Consider the following 19028-nt stretch of genomic DNA (forward strand, 5'->3'; position numbering starts at 1 on the left):
TGTAAAGGACTTTGATTACTATTTTATTCTTGTGACAGATTCTGCAGATCCGGTACATAACACTGGAAAAGCCTACTTGCAGTATGGGGTTCCATCTTTACACAGAGTGGCAGGCCCGGCCCAGGGCAAGGCGAACGAGGCAACCGCCTTGGGTCCGCGCTTTTAGGCAGTGTAGTAGTTTTTGCTTGGGGCCCCGCGCTTATCGCTTGCTGCCCTGGGCTCCGCACATCCTAAGGCCGGGCATGTATAGAGAGGTTCCACTCTAAAAAAAAGAAAAGCCTTTCAGTAAAATTGTGTCACTCTTACGACGTGGGTATGAGCATTGGCAGTATTAAATTGGTTATCTGCCCTCATAATTAAATATACGCGTTGTGTCAAGGTGATGTGTCGAGTTTTTAAGGCTTTAGCCATATTTTTCTTGTTGTGTGATGAAAATCGTTTACAGTGTGATATCCCATCATTACGTATATTATTTATTTTCGATTTCATGCACTGTCATGAAATAGCGTTTTTAAACATTCCTCATAATGCGTTTCTGGCTTATAACCGGGAACATATTTAAAACTCACAGGAACAATACTGTATAGAAAGATTAATGTAGTACACGATGATAATTTTTTTCAGAGGAATGATTAAGGAACATAAACAGAATAAAGTATACTACGGATGAAATTTGAGTAAATAAAACTATATTTCGCACCTATGAATATTATCTCCCTTTATGTATGACGATTGGCACGGATAGAGGTGTCGCCTTGTAACCTTTGTACGTTTATCCACGGTGTTAAAACTTTGGGCTCTTTATTTTGTACTGAGTAACACGAAAGGTATTATTTTATGGAGTTCCCTCTACTACTGATAAGGAACTGAGGTGTAAACTTACCCTGTTCATTGTTGTACGGTGACGACAGTGATAGGTGTAACATATTAAAAGTCTTTATTGATGCATGTTATGTCGTGATTTACGTTTTAAAAAATGTTGCTTTAAAGTACAAGTATGTCTTTACAAGCAGGGAAATATTTGTTTCCTAATACTTGATAGTTTTCTTTGAATATTAGTATGTCGGCAAGTAATGCGATTGAGAATTTCAAGACAAGTCAGGAAATAAGGAACATATAAATAAATAAAAATGTTTTTATAACTGCAACAGGTGATCACAAAAACTATGAATTTAAAGTTGTATGGAGAAATTTAAAATAGCCTACCTGACTAATTCAGATCATGTACCCATGGACCAGATCATGTACCCAAGGACCAGATCATGTACCCATGGACCAAATCATGTACCCAAGGACCAGATCAGTTCATGCTGATTTTCACCGCGTTTTCAACCCACATTGGTTCAGTGGTTTGCCTGCTAAGACAGTCTACCAGACGGGTGCGGTTTCGAATCCATCCCTAACCACGATTACGCGCTGCTGTGTTGTATCTCCGGACAAGATACATAGAACCGATTGCCGCGACACAAAACAATCTTCCATGTACCGATGTACCGTTAAACACCAAACAAATAAAGTAACTTTTTGTTACATTCTAACTGTATAAGCCCAGCGTAAAAAAATATTTAAAAAAATTGGAAAAGAAATGCACATGCTTGCGTCTCATAAAAGTTGAGGACAACATGTTTGGACGATGGTGAATTTACTTTTTAAAGAATAATAAATTTCCAGTAAAATGACATTACATATGCAATACTAAAATTTTATGTGCGATATTTGACGATTTGGGAACGGTTTTTCATGACTGTTCTAAGGCAACCTAATCCAAACCCAAACCCAGCCCACCTCAACCCTTCGTTCCACTCCGACTGTACATTTACGTTTTTTAAGTTTATATTTATTTCTCTCGAACACTGTATACTCTTACTCCGTCCCAACACAAACTTCACAAGTTCCTTTTCCTTTTTTTCTTCTCCTTTTTTGAAAACTAATCACTTCTATTTAGGCATTATGACATTACGAACTACAAGCAAGATTTACTTAACTACAAAATTGGAGGTCTTTACAACGCACAAAACTATGCACCTCCGAAAATCTTGATCTGAAAACCGAAATCTTCCAGTAAGTATCAGGTTTATAAAAAAAATATTAACACACGTTTTTGAAAGAATTTGTGCTTAGTTTCAAATTACTTCCAAGAGATGTATTATATTCACTCCAGTAAGTTATGAAAATTAACAGAGTCAGGGGGTCACTTGTTTGGAACTAATCTGTTGCTCTTAACATACAGACGTGACTTGAGAGTTGATTGGTGTAGGGATACTATCCAAAATCGCCATATAGCAGAGTTGCTTATTTAGCGAAAATATCCGCAGCGTGGTCCACACCTGTTCGTGACGGTACTAAGAACAGCTTGATTGGAAAAGGAATACACTTGAAAACCATCGGACGTTTTTGTCATCACCTTGTCTGGGAAAGGGATATAGTTGAAGCTTTTTAGACGCCTGCTTCATCAGCTTGACTGGGGAAAATACATTTTGAAAGTCTTGAGACATTTCCCCTCGTCAGCTTGAGTGGGAAATGGATACACTGGAAGCCTTCGGACGTTTGCGTCATTATTTTGAATTCATTAGTATGTTATCTCTTGCCGCGAAGTAATCATTCATTTTGAGAATTTTTATCAGAATTGTATATGAATATATTTTCTGAATTACAAACCGCATTTTTTCGTGGATATGCAGTCGTCAAAAGTTTACTTTTTCGTATTAACCGACGACGTATGTCGTAAAACTCGTTTCGCTACCCTAGTAAAATCAGTCTGAGCTCGTTTCCCCGTAACAGACGATTCCAGTATCTCGGTAATTGAAGTTTCCAATATCTCAAAGATTGTGCCTGTTAAATGGTAACAACAAAACGAACACCTTTTAACATGGAAGTCTTTGTTTTAGGCTGGGACAGGGTGTTTTATGTGATTGTAAAAAATTGTACATTTTTTTAACAAAAATCAGACAAAACATATTTATAAAAGGTATTGCGCATTTGTGAAAATGGTTCATAAGTAATTATGGCAACCATTTTAGGATAAAATTACTTACGAACACAGTTCGCAGAAGCTTCTAAAAAGCTGAGTTAAGTTGTATTCACTTGTTCTTCAATTATGAAAGACTGGGGGATATATCTCCAGTCTTCCCAAAAAATAACAAAGAGTTATTTGAGAGTCAGCTGGACTTTTATCACCACAGCAGGGTTGCCGACCTCATAAATAAACACCGATGGAAAATACAGCATCCAATAATGGGAGACCATAGAAATTTGTTTGCAATGTAGTGTGTGCACTGTTGATGCCGCTTTCTTGTTCGTTGAAATTCATGGAATGGTATATCCTAATATTTAAAAATTACACGGTTTTTCAGGCTAATACGTTTGCCAGTTTTATAGAAAGCTAATACTATCAGATTTTCTGTACACGCCTTGAGAAGGGTTTTGCGGTGAGTAATTGAAGTGGACAGTGCTTACATGTGGGTGCGGAGTTTGATAAAAACAGACACTGCTTACATTTGGGTACAGAGAGTCAATAATCAGTATTGAAAAACCGTGTATCCACCGCTGGACCACCAACATCAACAGCCGGGACCATCTATGACCCCTTTCATCCGTTATCCCGGAACACGCTTCTGATGGCTTGGCGTCACCCGTTATCCCGAAACACGCTTCTGATGGCTTGGCGTCACCCGTTATCCCGAAACACGCTTCTGATGGCTTGGCGTCACCCGTTATCCCGAAACACGCTTCTGATGGCTTGTCGTCACCCGTTATCCCGGAACACGCTTCTGATGGCTTGGCGTCACCCGTTATCCCGGAACACGCTTTTGATGGCTTGGCGGCGGTGTTGATCAGTCACTACATGTTTATAGTCGCCAGCCACTTCTTGTCGTCTCACTTCGTTCATAGTCAGATGGACACTCGTGCGGCAGTTTGCCCAGGCCTTGAACTGCCACTTTGCGGTTTTTCCATACAATAAAATTCAGCCCGTTTCCCTTTCATTTTCAGTTTTGTTGAGTACAGTTCTGTTACGTTTATTACAATTCTCTAGAGTTCAGTATATTTCTGTTCAGTTCAGTTCAGTAGTTGGCTTTTTGGTGGCGAAGATAGTTATCTTGGTTGTATATCAAGCTCTGGCATTGCCAACAATATTTGGCATATCTTTTTGGTAGCGAAGATAGTTCTTTTGGTTGTATTTCAAGCACTGGCATTGCGAACAATATTCGACATAGCTTTTTGGTAGCGAAAATAGTTCTTTTGGTTGTATTTCAAGCACTGGCATTGCCAACAATATTTGACATATATTGTATGAGGTAACTACTATAGCTGAGTTGGTTGAATGTCAAATTCGTAATCCGAGGGTCTCAGGTTCGATAACCGTTCAGGCCAGCTCTGCTTGGCTGCATGATTTTGTTCTTGGGGAAAGATGCTTAGTGACACTAATGTGTTAAAAGAAAAGTTAAACTCCAAATAATTACACTAGTGTATACGTGAAAACTGCAAATTTTGTTCAGAGTCTATGCTTGGACGCTTTTAAATACGCACGGAAAAGTTCGTTAAATTAATGTTTGGCTTATTGGCCCAGTGCCTATAACGCAGCTTTTGTCTGTTGAGAATTTTTATGGATTTGGTGACACGCTGCTAACCACTGACCACAGTGGATGCTTAATTTGGAATATTTATAAGCATTTTTGTGGTCTGCATATGGGTAACTATGACTGTGTGACTGACTTTGCCTTTTGTCGTGGGTATGTATATGGGTAACTAAGACTGTGTGACTGACTTTGCCCTTTATTATGGGTCTGCATATAGGTAACTAAGACTGTGTGACTGGCATTGCCCTTTGTCGTGGGTATGCATGTGGGTAACTAAGACTGTGTGACTGGCATTGCTCTTTGTTGTGGGTCTGCATATGGGTAACTAAGACTGTGTGACTGGCATGGCCCTTTATTATGGGTCTGCATATGGGTAAATAAGACTGTATGACTGGCATGGCCCTTTGCGCGCTGATAAATTAAATCCTACATCCTGTCTTATCGTTCATTCTAAGTAGGCTGTAATCTCAGCGCTCGTGATGGTGCAATTTGTATAACGTTCAAGAACTTACATGATGGTGTTTTGGCCCCAGTTGTTTCTACATAGACATTAATGTTACCATTTGGTATTTAAATATACCTTCTATCCTAGTTTAATATGCGTGTCACACTGTCTTAGAGAACAGTGTTAGATTGTTAATTTGACAAGGACAGAACATGCAGTCCATTGCAGATAAGGGAGGTAACTGTACTGAGACATAGACAGGGGCAGGAGTTACATTTACAAAAGATACATTTTCACTGATGTATTCACATCTTTTTTTTTAAAACCATGACAAAATACAAAACATTATCTAGACATGAATTAACATAATCCCACATGTAGACAAGATACTAAACTTTTTTTGCCTGACGAAACTACAACTCTTACATAAACCACCAATCACAGCTAGTTTTATTTTTTTATTATTTCTGAATGCAATACACAATAAACTCTGCCCACTGCCCCCACCCCGACCTTGTACATTTGGTACCAGTATGCCCGATGGTACGAATTGTATCTTTGGGTCATTGATACGGGGGTGGGGGTGGGGACTTAGTCCAGAAGAAGATGCAGATACATTACAGAGATCTCACTAGTTCCAAAAAGCAGCGTGCCGTTGCCATGGAGAAATGGCCTACGTTTCTATATAAATTAGTGCAAAATTAAGGAGAAAAAAAAACATAGCACATTGGAAAATTGAATGGGCAACCAATAAAATTTGGTTAAACAAGTATCTCTTGATATTGCTATTGGAGTAAACCAAATGCTTTACTTCAGTATGTCACATCATGTACCCATTGCAGAATGAATTCATTTTAACCGTAGCTGTCAAACTTTTCTGGCAGATTGATGCCGGTCCATCCAAGAAATCTTCCTGCACTTACTACCACATACAATGAATTAAAGTGGCCGTGTCAAGGGCAATGACAGTAAAATCAGTTTTGTCAAGGGTTATGTTTAAATTTTGTGAAAGATATTAACAATCTCAGTACTGATTCAGACTAAGCGGGATTTCCTTTCATTATAGGGTTCAAAGGTTTTTGATTCTGTTAATGTCAAATGCCTCTCAAATTGATGGGCATTTCCTTAGTTTGTACTTTTGCTGTTGAACGACACGTCAACAAATGAAGTGCTGTATTGGGAACGGGAACAAAGCAAACAGTAAACACTCAGACCTTTCCGGCAATGATAAGAAAAGCACATCGGAAATGTCACATGGAAGACACTGCATGCATACATATGTACATTGCTTACCGTATGACGGCAGGTGAACGTTCAACGCCATCATAGCGTTCATTACGGTGAATGGTCGTTTTAGACCTATTCGTGCTTCAATATTTCCAAGATTATTGTTTTCTTGCTTGAACTACTGGAGATCCATTCCTTTAATGACCATGTGCAATTTATTCCAGAAAATGTATAAGTATTTAGTGTCATAATGATTTCAGCATTGTTTTTTCCTTGCGTACTTATGACTCCGTTTCCCGCCCGACGTTGTCTGGCAGTTATTATAAGTAAGTTATAATTATTTGTTAAGTTTTTGGCATTGACTCATTTTCATCATGGCCATGTTGATGGTATGAAACAGATGCGGGATGTATGTATACTATTATAGGCTGACCATTCTTCTTGTTTATATTTTATTCCAAAATTCTCTCCTGGGCGTCCGCGGAAATCTTTCCGTGGAGAGTAGGCAGCAACAACAAAAAAAAAAAAAACCCACCAAATGTACGGTGATACATATTGCCTTACCAACCCACACACCCACCCCACACACCTTTGTGGATGCCCATGAACGGTATACATCTTTAATCGTTTTATGTTTGTATTTATTTGTTACTACTATTATAATTTTATTATATAGGGTCACAGCACCAACCCCCTTCGCTCCCAGATCAAGATCGGACATCCACTGCAAGACCACGTTTTGGGAGACGATTTTGGTGCCGAGATTGAGAGTCACCCTTACAAGGACCAGTTCCACGATAGCTATTTCCTTCATTTCTTTACCAATATTGAACAAAACTCTGTCGCACAGCATCTGACGCTTAGGTATGCAAAAAAACTAAGTTGCCTTTCAAGATTTAAACAAATTGTGTTGAATGCGAAGTACGTATTTGAAGTAAGTAACTACGGAGCAAACTGTGTGTATGTATTGTGTAGGTATGTAGATTGTTCAGTAGGTAAGTAGCTAGGTCGGTGGGCAGGCATCTGGCACGCTGTATCGACCACTTTTGCAGTGCTAATATTGTAAATCTATCATAAGTTGATATATTACCAGTTCATTGAAATTGTTTTATGATTTTATTCTTGTTGCAGTGTTATGCACCACGAGTCAAATGAGCAAGAGTTAATTTCTTTTATCGCATTGTCATGCACCTCAGTGTCAACACCACGAGTCAAATGAGCAAGAGTTAATTTCTTTTATCGCATTGTTATGCATCTCATTGTCAACACCACTTGTCAGATGAGCAAGAGTTAATTTCTTTTATCGCATTGTCATGCACCTCAGTGTCAACACCACGAGTCAAATGAGCAAAAGTTAATTTCTTACTGTTGCACTGGCAACACTGTTAATCAAATAAGCATGAGTTAAAGACAGTCTTTCACTAGGCGATTTTTCCATGTCACACACAACAGTACGGCATGCAAAGTTTACACCGTTATGTTATTTTAGCAATATAAATTCATTGTTACGTTGAACCTGGTATAGCTTGAACTACATTCCATAACACTTCCACGATATATGTTATTGCAAGAAAGATTAAATCTCTTCGATTTGATTCACATGTACTCTTTTCACTCCCACAGAGAATATGACGAGTTAGTTCTTCTGAATGATGAATTTGTCCCAAACATGACCCACGATGAACTGGTTGCCAAGTTCAAAGCTTTGCCCGTGGATTCCCACACGCAACTAAAGCTGGTAAATATCGTATGATGTTTGCGAAAATGTTGAGATTAATTAATTTTACGTTGTAACCACATTCAGACAAGGGATGTCCTCTGAGCAACACTCATACAGATAGATGTACATTGAAAATATGACTGATTTTAAAATAGTAGTCTTAACACTTCCCGAAACCTTAAGAAATTTGAAAACAAACTTCCTGTTCCATGCAGGAGAAACCCTGTCTGTTTGGAAGAGTCCAGCCTCTGTGAAACCATCCACCACGAGGCTTCACTGTGAGAGAAAAACTTCCGTTCAGGAAGTGTGTTTGTGTGTGTGTGTGCGCGTGCACGCGCTCGTGTGTGTGTGTGATTTGGATTTTTAACGTAGCTTTAACAATTTTTCAGTCATATTGCTACGATGTCTGCAGTGTGGCAGTTTATAGTGATGTCTAGCATTGGGGCATCATGCCGCAGACATGTAGCATGATGTCCCACCAAGTGACATTATCCTGATATCACCCCGACCAGTCCTAACGCTAACCTCTTAATGCTGAGCGCCTAACGAGGCAGCTGTTAGTACCATTTTTTAAAAATAAGTCTTTGGTATGACTCGGCTGCGGTTCGAACCCGCGACCTCCCGCATCCGAGGCGGACGCTACCGTTCAGGAAGAATTCAGTATATGAGAACAGTGTAAGTCCAGGAATACTGCACTGTCCTCTTTCCTTAACAAAGGGAGAGGGAGACTGTATATAAAACACTCAGAAATATTTTATTCAGAGAACAATAAAGAATAAGGTAAATAATTATCTTACATTTTCATATGTGAGACTACGCCACTGCTTTGTCCTTGTCACATGATTCGTTGTCTTGCTTTCATAGCCAGTTTTGGTCTTCTTGCGCGGCAAGAGCAGATAATAAGCTTAGCTAGAGAGATGATATTTTTCCTCTTTTATCTTCAAAACTGCTTCTCTGGTATAACTAAGCTAAGTTTTATACTATCAACCAAATGTAAATAAAAACAGAACATAATTTGATGACATACAAATATTTTTCACTAGGAAAAATCGGTATTGTTCTTGGTGCTAAAAATAGAACGTATTTTAAAATTGCACATAGAGAGAGAGAGAGAGAGAGAGAGAGAGAGAGAGAGAGAACTTTTAAATACCATATATCATATGTCCTTGTTCATTTTTTAAAAACCCATTTAAATGGAATGTCTAATTTATATGATTGCCTTTAATGACAGAGAAATAAGAAAGACAGCAAGGAAAATTACTGTCACTACTATGATAACGATGAAATAAAAGGAAGAACAAAAATATCTTTGATTCTCGTGTCTTTTTCTCTTTTAAGACAGATAACTAATAAAATTACCTTTACCATTGTTTCAGATTATCCGAAGAATACAAAAGAAACATGATAAAAAGGAAACAGAATATCAGTGGATTCAAATCCAAGCCATACTTGTTCCGGAATATGGTAAGCACGGTGTGTCATTTCAAGAACTAGTGTTCTTTAAGAAAAGAGTGCCACTAAACATTTACAAAGGAACCGTCCAACGACATTGCTTATATTGCATACTTGTATTCTCCTTTAATTTAGGATATATATATATATATATATATATATATCTTACTTATTTGGATTAAAGTTGCTTTCGTCCTGTCGGATGCGGGAGGTCGTGGGTTCGATCCCCGGCCGAGTCATACCAAAGACTTACAAAAATGATACTAACAGCTTCCTCGCTTGGGGCTCAGCATTAAGAGGTTAGTGTTAGGACTGATCGGCCTGGTGTCAGGATAATGTCACTGAGTGGGACATCATGCCACATGTCTACGGCATGATGCCCCAGTGCTAGACATCACTATAAACTGCCACACTGCAGACATCGTAGCGATATGACTGAAAAATTGTTAAAGCTACGTTAAAAATCCAAATCACACACTCACACACATACAGACCTGTTGTAGCATGTTCATTTTATTGGCCTAACTGGTCCTCTGAAACCTATCAAAATAGCTTTCCTATTTACAAATCAGTAAAGTGTAGAGAAACAGGACCGTTCATACTCAGGGGTTGTCTTTCTTTGACAGTGATTAGATACCATCAGATGTTGTCCATACTGGATACCGTCAGATGTTGTCAATATTGGGTACAATCAGATGTTGTCAAAGTTGGGTACCATCATATATTGTTTAATAATGTTGTTTCTCATGGGGAAATGGCTGCCAGTTGTATTTAGAGGTCAAATATATGTAGGAGTCCACAAAGAGAAATTTAAAGTTTTTTTGCCTGTGTTTGCATAGCATTAATATACATTTTAACTGTTTTCATGGCATTACGATACATTTTGACTGTTTTCATGGCATTAAGATACATTTTAACTGTTTTCATGGCATTAAGATACATTTTGACTATTTTCATAGCATTAAGATACATTTTGATCATGTTGTCATAACATTAATATTCAGTTTGACTGTTTTCATAGCATTAATATACAGTTTGACTGTTTTCATAGCATTAATATACAGTTTGACTGTTTTCATAGCATTAATATACAGTTTGACTGTTTTCATAGCATTAATATACAGTTTGACTGTTTTCGTAGTATTAATATACATTTTGACTGTTTTCATAGCATTAATATACATTTTGACTGTTTTCATAGCATTAAGATACATTTTTAATGTTTTCATAGCTTTAAGATAAATGTTTAAAGTTTTCATAGCATTCAGATGTATTTTGACCGTGTTGGCATAGCATTAAGATACATTTTAACTGTTTTCATTGTATTTAGATACATTTTGAATGTTTTCATAGCATTAAGATACATTTTGACTGTATTATCATAGCATTAAGGTATTTTTTGTTACTGTTTTCATAGCATTAAGATACCTTTTGACTGTTGTCATAGCATTGAGATACATTGTGAATGTTGTCATAGCATTGAGATACATTTTGTCTGTGTTGTCATAGCATTAGGTATATTTTTACTGTGTTGTCACAGCATTTAGATATATTTTGACTGGTTTCATAGCATTTAGATACATTTTGACTTTTGGCATAGGCTGCCACGCTAGGTGCTCAGCATTAAGAGGTTAGTGTTAGGACTGGTTGGCTTACTGTCAGGATAATGTCACTGGGTAGGACAGACATTATGCCACATGTCTGCAGCATTATGCCCCAGTGTTAGACACCACTAAAACTGTCACACTGCAGACATTGTAGCAATAAGACTGCACAATTGTTAACGCTACGTTAAATATCCAAATACACACACACACACACACACACACATAGTTGGCATATGATAGCCTTAAGATACACTTTGTGTTAGCATGACATTTAGATACATTAGAACTATCATCATGGCATTTTGATACATTTGGACTATTGTTATGACATTTAGATACATTCGGACTATTGTCATGACATGGCATTTAGATACATTTTGCCTGTGATGGCATAGCTTTAGATACCCATTAGCTGTGTTAGCATGGAATTTATGTACATTATGACAGTGTTGGCATAGCATTTAGATACACTTTGTCTGTGTTGGCATAGCATTTAGATACACTTTGACTGTGTTGGCATAGCATTTAGATACACTTTGACTATGCATTTAGATACATTTTGACTATTTGCATAGCATTTAGATACACTTTGACTATGTTGGCATAGCATTTAGATACACTTTGACTGTATTTGCATAGCATTTAGATACACTTTGGTTATGTTGGCATAGCATTTAGATACACTTTGACTATGTTGGCATAGCATTTAGATACACTTTGACTGTGTTGGCATAGCATTTATATACATAATGACACTGTTGGCATAGCATTTAGATACATTTTGACTATGCATCTAAATGCTATTTAGATACACTTTGACTGTATTTGTGTAGCATTTAGATACACTTTGACTATGTTGGCATAGCAGTTAGATACACTTTGACTATGTTGGCATAGCAGTTAAATACATTTTGACTATGTTGGCATAGCATTTATAAACATGACACTGTTGGCATAGCATTTAGTTACACTTTGTATTTGCGTAGCATTTAGATACACTTTGACTGTATTGGCATAGCAGTTAAATACAAATTGACTGTTGGCATAGAATTTATATACATAATGACACTGTTGGCATAGCATTTAGATACAATTTGTGTTTGCATAGCATTTAGATACACTTTGACTATGTTGGCATAGCAGTTAAATACATTTTGACTGTTGGCATAGCATTTATATACATTATGACACTGTTGGCATAGCATTTAGATACATTTTGACTGTGTTTGCATAGCATTTAGATACACTTTGACTTTGTTGACATAACAGTTAAATACATTTTGGTTGTTTTGGCATAGCATTTAGATACATTTCTCCTGTATTTGCATAGCATTTAGATAAATTTTTCCTGCATTAGCATAGCATTTCGATACATTTTTCCAGTATTAGCATAGCATTTAGATACATTTTGGCTGTTGGCATAATATTTACATACACTTTGACTGTGTCGACTAAACAACCCAACCCATAGGCCATATTGTCATCACTTTATCATGTCTTGGGCATGCATTTCACCATCATTGTATTTTTCATCAGATGAAGAAAACAAATGATCTATTTAGTGTAATATTTTCATACAGACAGGGAGCCAAGTACGATTGTGAAGGAGTGCCACACAGAACTTCTAGAAAGTGCACCTAGTGGAACGACAACTATGTGTCTAAAGCTACAAGACAGCTCAAAATATATGTCCATCCATAACCACATAATTGGAACGTGCTTGCTTCAGGGTGACGAGTCAGATAATATTGGTAAGTGACTGTAATGTAGGACTTGATGGACCAAATTAAATCTGATTCCTCCACACTAAACGCATGATATTTTAGTCATTTGAAACTTAGTAGTATTACGTTCACAAATGTATCTTACATTCTGACCCTAATGTAAGTATTGTTTTCCCTATTGTTTTGAAGTAGACAAAACAAAACAAATATCTTGCATACCAAAGTGGCAACCAGATCAAAATGCTTTAGAGAAGTATGCAGATATTGAGATCTTTACATATTGTCCCTTAAGATAGTCTCATGTCCCTTAATATATCCTGGTGTCCCTTGAGACAGGCTCATGTCCCTTAAGATAGTCTCATGTCCCTTAAGATAGTCACATGTCCCTTAAGACAGTCTAATGTTCCTTAAGATAATCTTGTGTCCCTTAAGATAGTCTTGTGTCCAATAAGATAGTCTCATGTCCTTAAGATAGTCTTGTGTCCTTAAGATAATCTTGTGTCCTTTAAGATAGTCTCATGTCCCTTAAGATAGTCTTGTGTCTTTTAGGATAGTCTCATTTCCCTTAAGACAGTCTTGTTTCCCTTAAGATAGTCTCATGTCCCTTAAGATAGTCTCATGTTCCTTAAGATAGTCTCATGTTCCTTAAGATATTGTCATGTCTCTTAAGATAGTCTTGTGTCCCTTAAGATAGTTTTGTTGTCACTTAAGATTGTCTTGTGTCCCTTGTGATATTCTGGTATCCCTTAAGACAGGCTCGTATCCCTTAATATAGTCTCATGTCCCATAAGATAGTCTCATGTCCTTAAGATGATCTCGTGTCCCTTACTATAGTCTTGCGTCTTTTAAGATAGTCTCATTTCCCTTAAGACAATCTTGTGTCCCTTAAGATATCCTCATGTCCCTTAAGATACTCTTGTGTCCCTTACAATAGGCTTGTGTCCCTTAATATAGTCTCATGTCCCTTAAGACAATCTCTTGTCCCTTAAGAAAGTCTAATGCCCCTTAAGATAATCTTGTGTCCCTTAAGATAGTCTTGTGTCCCATAAGATAGTTTCATGTCCCTTAAGATAGTCTCATCATCCCTTACAACTGTCTCGTGTCCCTTAAGATAGACTTGTGTCCCTTAAGATAGGCTCATGTCCCTTAAGATAGTCTTGTGTCCCATAAGATAGTCTCATGTCCCTTAAGATAGTCTCTTGTCCATTAAGATAGTCTTTTGTCCCTTAAGATTCTCTCATGTCCCTTAAGATAGTCTCATGTCCATAAAGATAGTCTTGTGTCCTTTAGGATTGTCTCATGTCCCAACATTAGAAGGTTAATCTGCATATTCTTCCTAATAGCTAAACAAAGATTCTCTGCATGTACAATTCTCTGCATGTATGATTATCAGTGTGTACGTTCAAATTTTGATATCATTCTTCAACAACAACTTTTCCTTTGTTCGTTCTTGAGATGAACTAAAGTTAATGCAAAGCTCAAAATGTGCCAGTTGACGTGTGTTTTTATTTAGGTGATTTATCATTGATGTAATTAAATTGACTTAATATATGTTCTAAGGTTTATTAGATTACAATACACCTTCTGCCATATCTTCAGAATCCCAAAAGACAATTCCATCCCACAAGACAGACCCATCCCACAAGACAAACCCATCATATTCAATGTCTTTTTGGTCACTGAATACACACTGTTACGTGGCTCGAATAACATTTTGACCTGTTTGGTATTTCACTCATAAAATTAAAATTAATTGAGTGAAATTAGACTTTTACAAAAATAATTGTGTATTATTACATTTTAAATGATAATCAATTAAAATTGAAAAATGACCCTTTATGTTTGTTTTTGTTTTCAAGAAAAATTATATTCTCTGCACTCACATTGTCCTTGCATTTCTCTGCCGAGGACTTGAGTACATTTGGCGAACCATCATCAGACCAAACATTTTTCGTTTTTTATTTGTACAATGCATAAATCTCTTTTTTTTTTCTGTATCAATTACTTATAAGCATGGTAAAGATCATCTCATAAATGACAGGTTTCTGATGAAACCATATTCCCAACATGTTTTATAGACAATTCATTAGCATCTGATTCAACAAATTTATCAATTTTATATTTGAGAGAATACTTCTGATATTGATGATGAACTGTGATTTGGCTGGAACAAACTAGGGACGTCTTGAATTTTTTCACAGAGGATGTTTGAAAATTGACCTATTAGAGAATTTATATCATTAAACACTAATTTTATTATACTTTCAATTTTAATCCATTTGTCAACATTTGAAAAAAATTTGCTCTTCATTACTTTATATTCTTTTAGATATTATATTCGAGGTGACATAAATACAAATGATAAACTACAAAGAGATTTGAGGTCTGACAAATTCGAATGATAAACTACAAAGAGATTTGAGGTCTGACAAATTCGAATGATAAACAACAAAGAGATTTGAGGTCTGACAAATTCGAATGATAAACAACAAAGAGATTTGAGGTCTGACAAATTCGAATGATAAACTACAAAGAGATTTGAGGTCTGACAAATTCGAATGATAAACAACAAAGAGATTTGAGGTCTGACAAATTCGAATGATAAACTACAAAGAGATTTGAGGTCTGACAAATTTGAATGATAAACAACAAAGAGATTTGAGGTCTGACAAATTCGAATGATAAACTACAAAGAGATTTGAGGTCTGACAAATTCGAATGATAAACAACAAAGAGATTTGAGGTCTGACAAATTCGAATGATAAACTACAAAGAGATTTGAGGTTATGCAAATACAAATGATAAACTAGTAAAAGTATGATAACAATTCACGTGCTGTCAGTGGCAAATGATATAACAGTTCTTGTGTTGTCAGTGGCAAATGATAACAATTCATGTGCTGTCAGTGGCAAATGATATAACAGTTCATGTGCTGTTAATGGCAAATGATATAACAGTTCATGTGCTGTCAATGGTAATGATATAACAGTTCATGTGTTGTCAGTGGCAAATGGTAACAATTCATGTGCTGTCAGTGGCAAATGATATAACAGTTCATGTGTTGTCAGTGGTCAATGATAAGTTTACATGCTGTCAATGGCAAATGATATTTTAACAGTTATGTGTTGTCAGTGGCAAATGATATGGTAACAGTTCACATATTGTCAATGGCAAATGATATCTTAACAGTTCACATGTTGTTAATGGCAAATTATATGATAACAGTTCACATGTCATTTGCAAATGATAAGATAACAGTTCACGTGTTGTCAGTTGCAAATGATAAGATAACAGTTCATGTGTTGTCAGTGGCAAGTGATATAATAATAGTTCATGTATTGTCAATGGCAAACTATATGATATAGCAGTTCATGTGTTGTCATTGGCAAGTGATATCTTAACAGTTCACGTCTTTTCAGTGACAAATGATACGATAACAGTTCACATGTTGTCAGTGGCAGATTATGTGATATATGTGAGTTCATTTGTTGTCAGTGGCAAATTATATCTTAACAATTCATCTGTTGTCAATGGCAAATGATAGTTGACATTTTGTCAGTGGAAAATAATATGTTCGTTTTATTTCAGCCCACATAACTCTGAATTGGAGGATAGTGGTTTCCTCACAAAGTGCACCACAAACATACTTCCTTGCTAGCCTGTTTAGCGATCAAAATGGATATGTCTCTGTAAAAGATCAAGAAGTGAATCTGACTGTAAGTAAATGTTTTGTGATGACTTAAAGGCCTGTAAGACGAAGCAAATTCACATACTTTAAATTAAAACTAAACATACTTTCTTCCAAAGAAGATATTCTCCTGTTTATTTTGTTGTAAAATTCTTTAGCAAAGGCCGTATTTGTTTCTTTCAATACAGTGTATACATAAATTAATGTTCATTTTCATGTTTGACTTATATTATTACAATGTAGATGCAGTGTGATATATTTATTTTATGACTTAGAATTTTACAATGAAGATGCAATGTGATATAATTATTTGATGACTTAGATTATTACAGTGTTGATGCAATGAGATAATTATTTGATGACTTAGATTATTATAGTGTAGATGCAGTGATATAATTATATGGTGACTTTGATTATTACAGTGTAGCTGCATTGATATAATAATTTGATGACTTAGATTATTACAGTGTAGCTGCAGTGATATAATAATTTGATGACTTAGATTATTACAGTGTAGATGCAGTGATATAATAATTTGATGACTTCGATTATTACAGTGTAGATGCAGTGATATAATAATTTGATGACTTAGATTATTACAGTGTAGATGCAATGCGATATACTTATTTCCTTGATGATTATGTTGGGTTAAAACATCCTTTGATCTTATCTTAATGGGCATTGGATGCCTTTTTTCAGAATCAAAAAGTCAAGTTCTATAGTGAAGCACAACCAGCAGAAGCATGGACATTTATTTATTTTTCTCATTTCTTTCTCTACACAAACGAAATCGAAACGATGTCAGTTTTCGGTATTTTTGATAAACGATGTCAGTTTTCGGTATTTTCGATAATTCTTTACTAAGAGTCATTTAATGAAAGTCAGTAATGAACATTATGGAAAAATTCATACAAGCATGGTGTCACAGACAATAATGTTTCTTTTTCAGGAACAACCATTTGAATTTATGTATTCCAAAGAAGGTGGTCTCACTTCATTTAGGGTCAAAGGTACTTGAAAATCTGTCCTTATGTCACTGCTCCTTCTCACCTATCACCTACGATTTTTCTTCTCCTTCCTTCTCACCTATCACTTTTTTTTACCTCCCCCTCATCACCTATCACCTTCTTTTATACGTCATTATCCTCATTACCTATCACATATTTTTTCTATCCCTCCTTCTCTCTCTTTTTCCCCACTCATCTATAACCGCTCTGGTGGCCTAGTGCTTAGAGCATCCGCCTCGGATGCGGGAGGTCGTGGGTTCGATCCCCGGCCTAGTCATACCAAAGACTTAAAAAAAATGGTATTAACAGCTGCCTCACTTGGGCCTCAGAATTAAGAGGTTAGTGTTAGGACTGGTTGGCCCGGTGTCAGGATAATGTGACTGGGTGGGACATCATGCTGCATGTCTGTGGCATGATGCCCCAGTGCTAGACATGATTATAAACTGCCACATTGCAGACATCGTAGCAATATGACTGAAAAATTGTTAAAGCTACGTTCAAAATCCAAATCACACACACACTCATCTTTTTATTGCTTCTTCTTCTTTTCAATAAGTAGCAAGCTTTTGCATAAAATTAATAATTATACAGCTTCTGTTTCTATATGGTTTTGCAATTTGTGTCTTTCTTTCTTCAGATAAGTATCTTGGATACAATGGTGATACCATAGCATTGAAGTCACAGCCCTTCAAATTTGAGGCTTTCCCGGCCATGAACCTGAAATTTCATCCCAACGCAAATCCGAATAGTTCCTTCTCGTCCCAATCTTCGGGATACGCCAGTCTTGAGGTTGACGATTAAAATGAGGATTCAGGAAAGAAATAAATAGACTGTGGAGAAAGATACTCATCAATACTTGCAGGTGTTGATAACTTTTTAACTGGCAAGGAGGGTAAAATGACTGGTCTAATGACACACGTGGTCAGTCACTAAGCCACCATGGTGCATCTTATACATTCTTAAAAACGAAATATGTGCAAATTATAATATTTATTTAATTATTGTTTTCTGAATAAATGTGAAGTCATTTTTCAGACTCTTTTATTCTTTTTGTCTCAAATGCAAGGTATAAGCAAGACAAAGGGGTAGCCTTTTCAACAGTGTTGTTGCAATTGTTGGCATCAGCGTCACATCAGATGTTTCCATTTAGATCAGTTTCTTTGATATTTCCTGCATTTAAATTGATAAAACCAGACCAGTGGGGTATTGATACGGGATGATACATTTCAAAACGGGCTACCTGGTTTTCATGCTTCACTATTACATTGTTTTATATTTATCTCAGTTTCTCTGAAGCTTAAATATGCATTCACAAAACTTGATAGCTGCATTAATATTGAAGGGTTTTGTTCACTGCTGAAACATAGATCACAATAGCCTACTTTCATGCTTCAGCAAATACGTTCAGTTCTGTGTTCAGCGCAGTACGTTACACAATTAATATGTACAACCATTATGGGTCTACACATATGTGGATGATGGTACACACTACAAAGAAATGTAGGTCATAACAACGTACTTGTCTTACTTTAGCGAGTTCGCAAAGTTTTGAATTGTGCCTTGAGTGAGCAGGCGAGCCAT

General features: G+C 36.4%; 1 protein-coding gene across 2 annotated transcripts in view; it reads left to right on the plus strand.

Moving 5' to 3' along the window:
* Positions 1-18481, plus strand: part of LOC149798794 (uncharacterized) — a 35360-nt gene extending 16879 nt beyond the window's left edge. For both annotated transcript variants that reach the window (XM_089957680.1, XM_089957681.1), the window contains exons 2-8: positions 6926-7113; positions 7873-7987; positions 9346-9433; positions 12609-12779; positions 16341-16468; positions 17390-17450; positions 18085-18481. In XM_089957680.1, the coding sequence (XP_089813806.1) occupies positions 6926-7113; positions 7873-7987; positions 9346-9433; positions 12609-12779; positions 16341-16468; positions 17390-17450; positions 18085-18248 (915 nt within the window). In that variant the 3' untranslated portion in view covers positions 18249-18481. The remainder of the gene's footprint in view (positions 1-6925; positions 7114-7872; positions 7988-9345; positions 9434-12608; positions 12780-16340; positions 16469-17389; positions 17451-18084) is intronic.
* Positions 18482-19028: the final 547 nt, after the last annotated feature.

Source organism: Sinohyriopsis cumingii, chromosome 5 (genome assembly GCF_028554795.1).
Source record: "Sinohyriopsis cumingii isolate HCF-2022 chromosome 5, ASM2855479v2, whole genome shotgun sequence".
NCBI classification, from domain to species: domain Eukaryota; kingdom Metazoa; phylum Mollusca; class Bivalvia; order Unionida; family Unionidae; genus Sinohyriopsis; species Sinohyriopsis cumingii.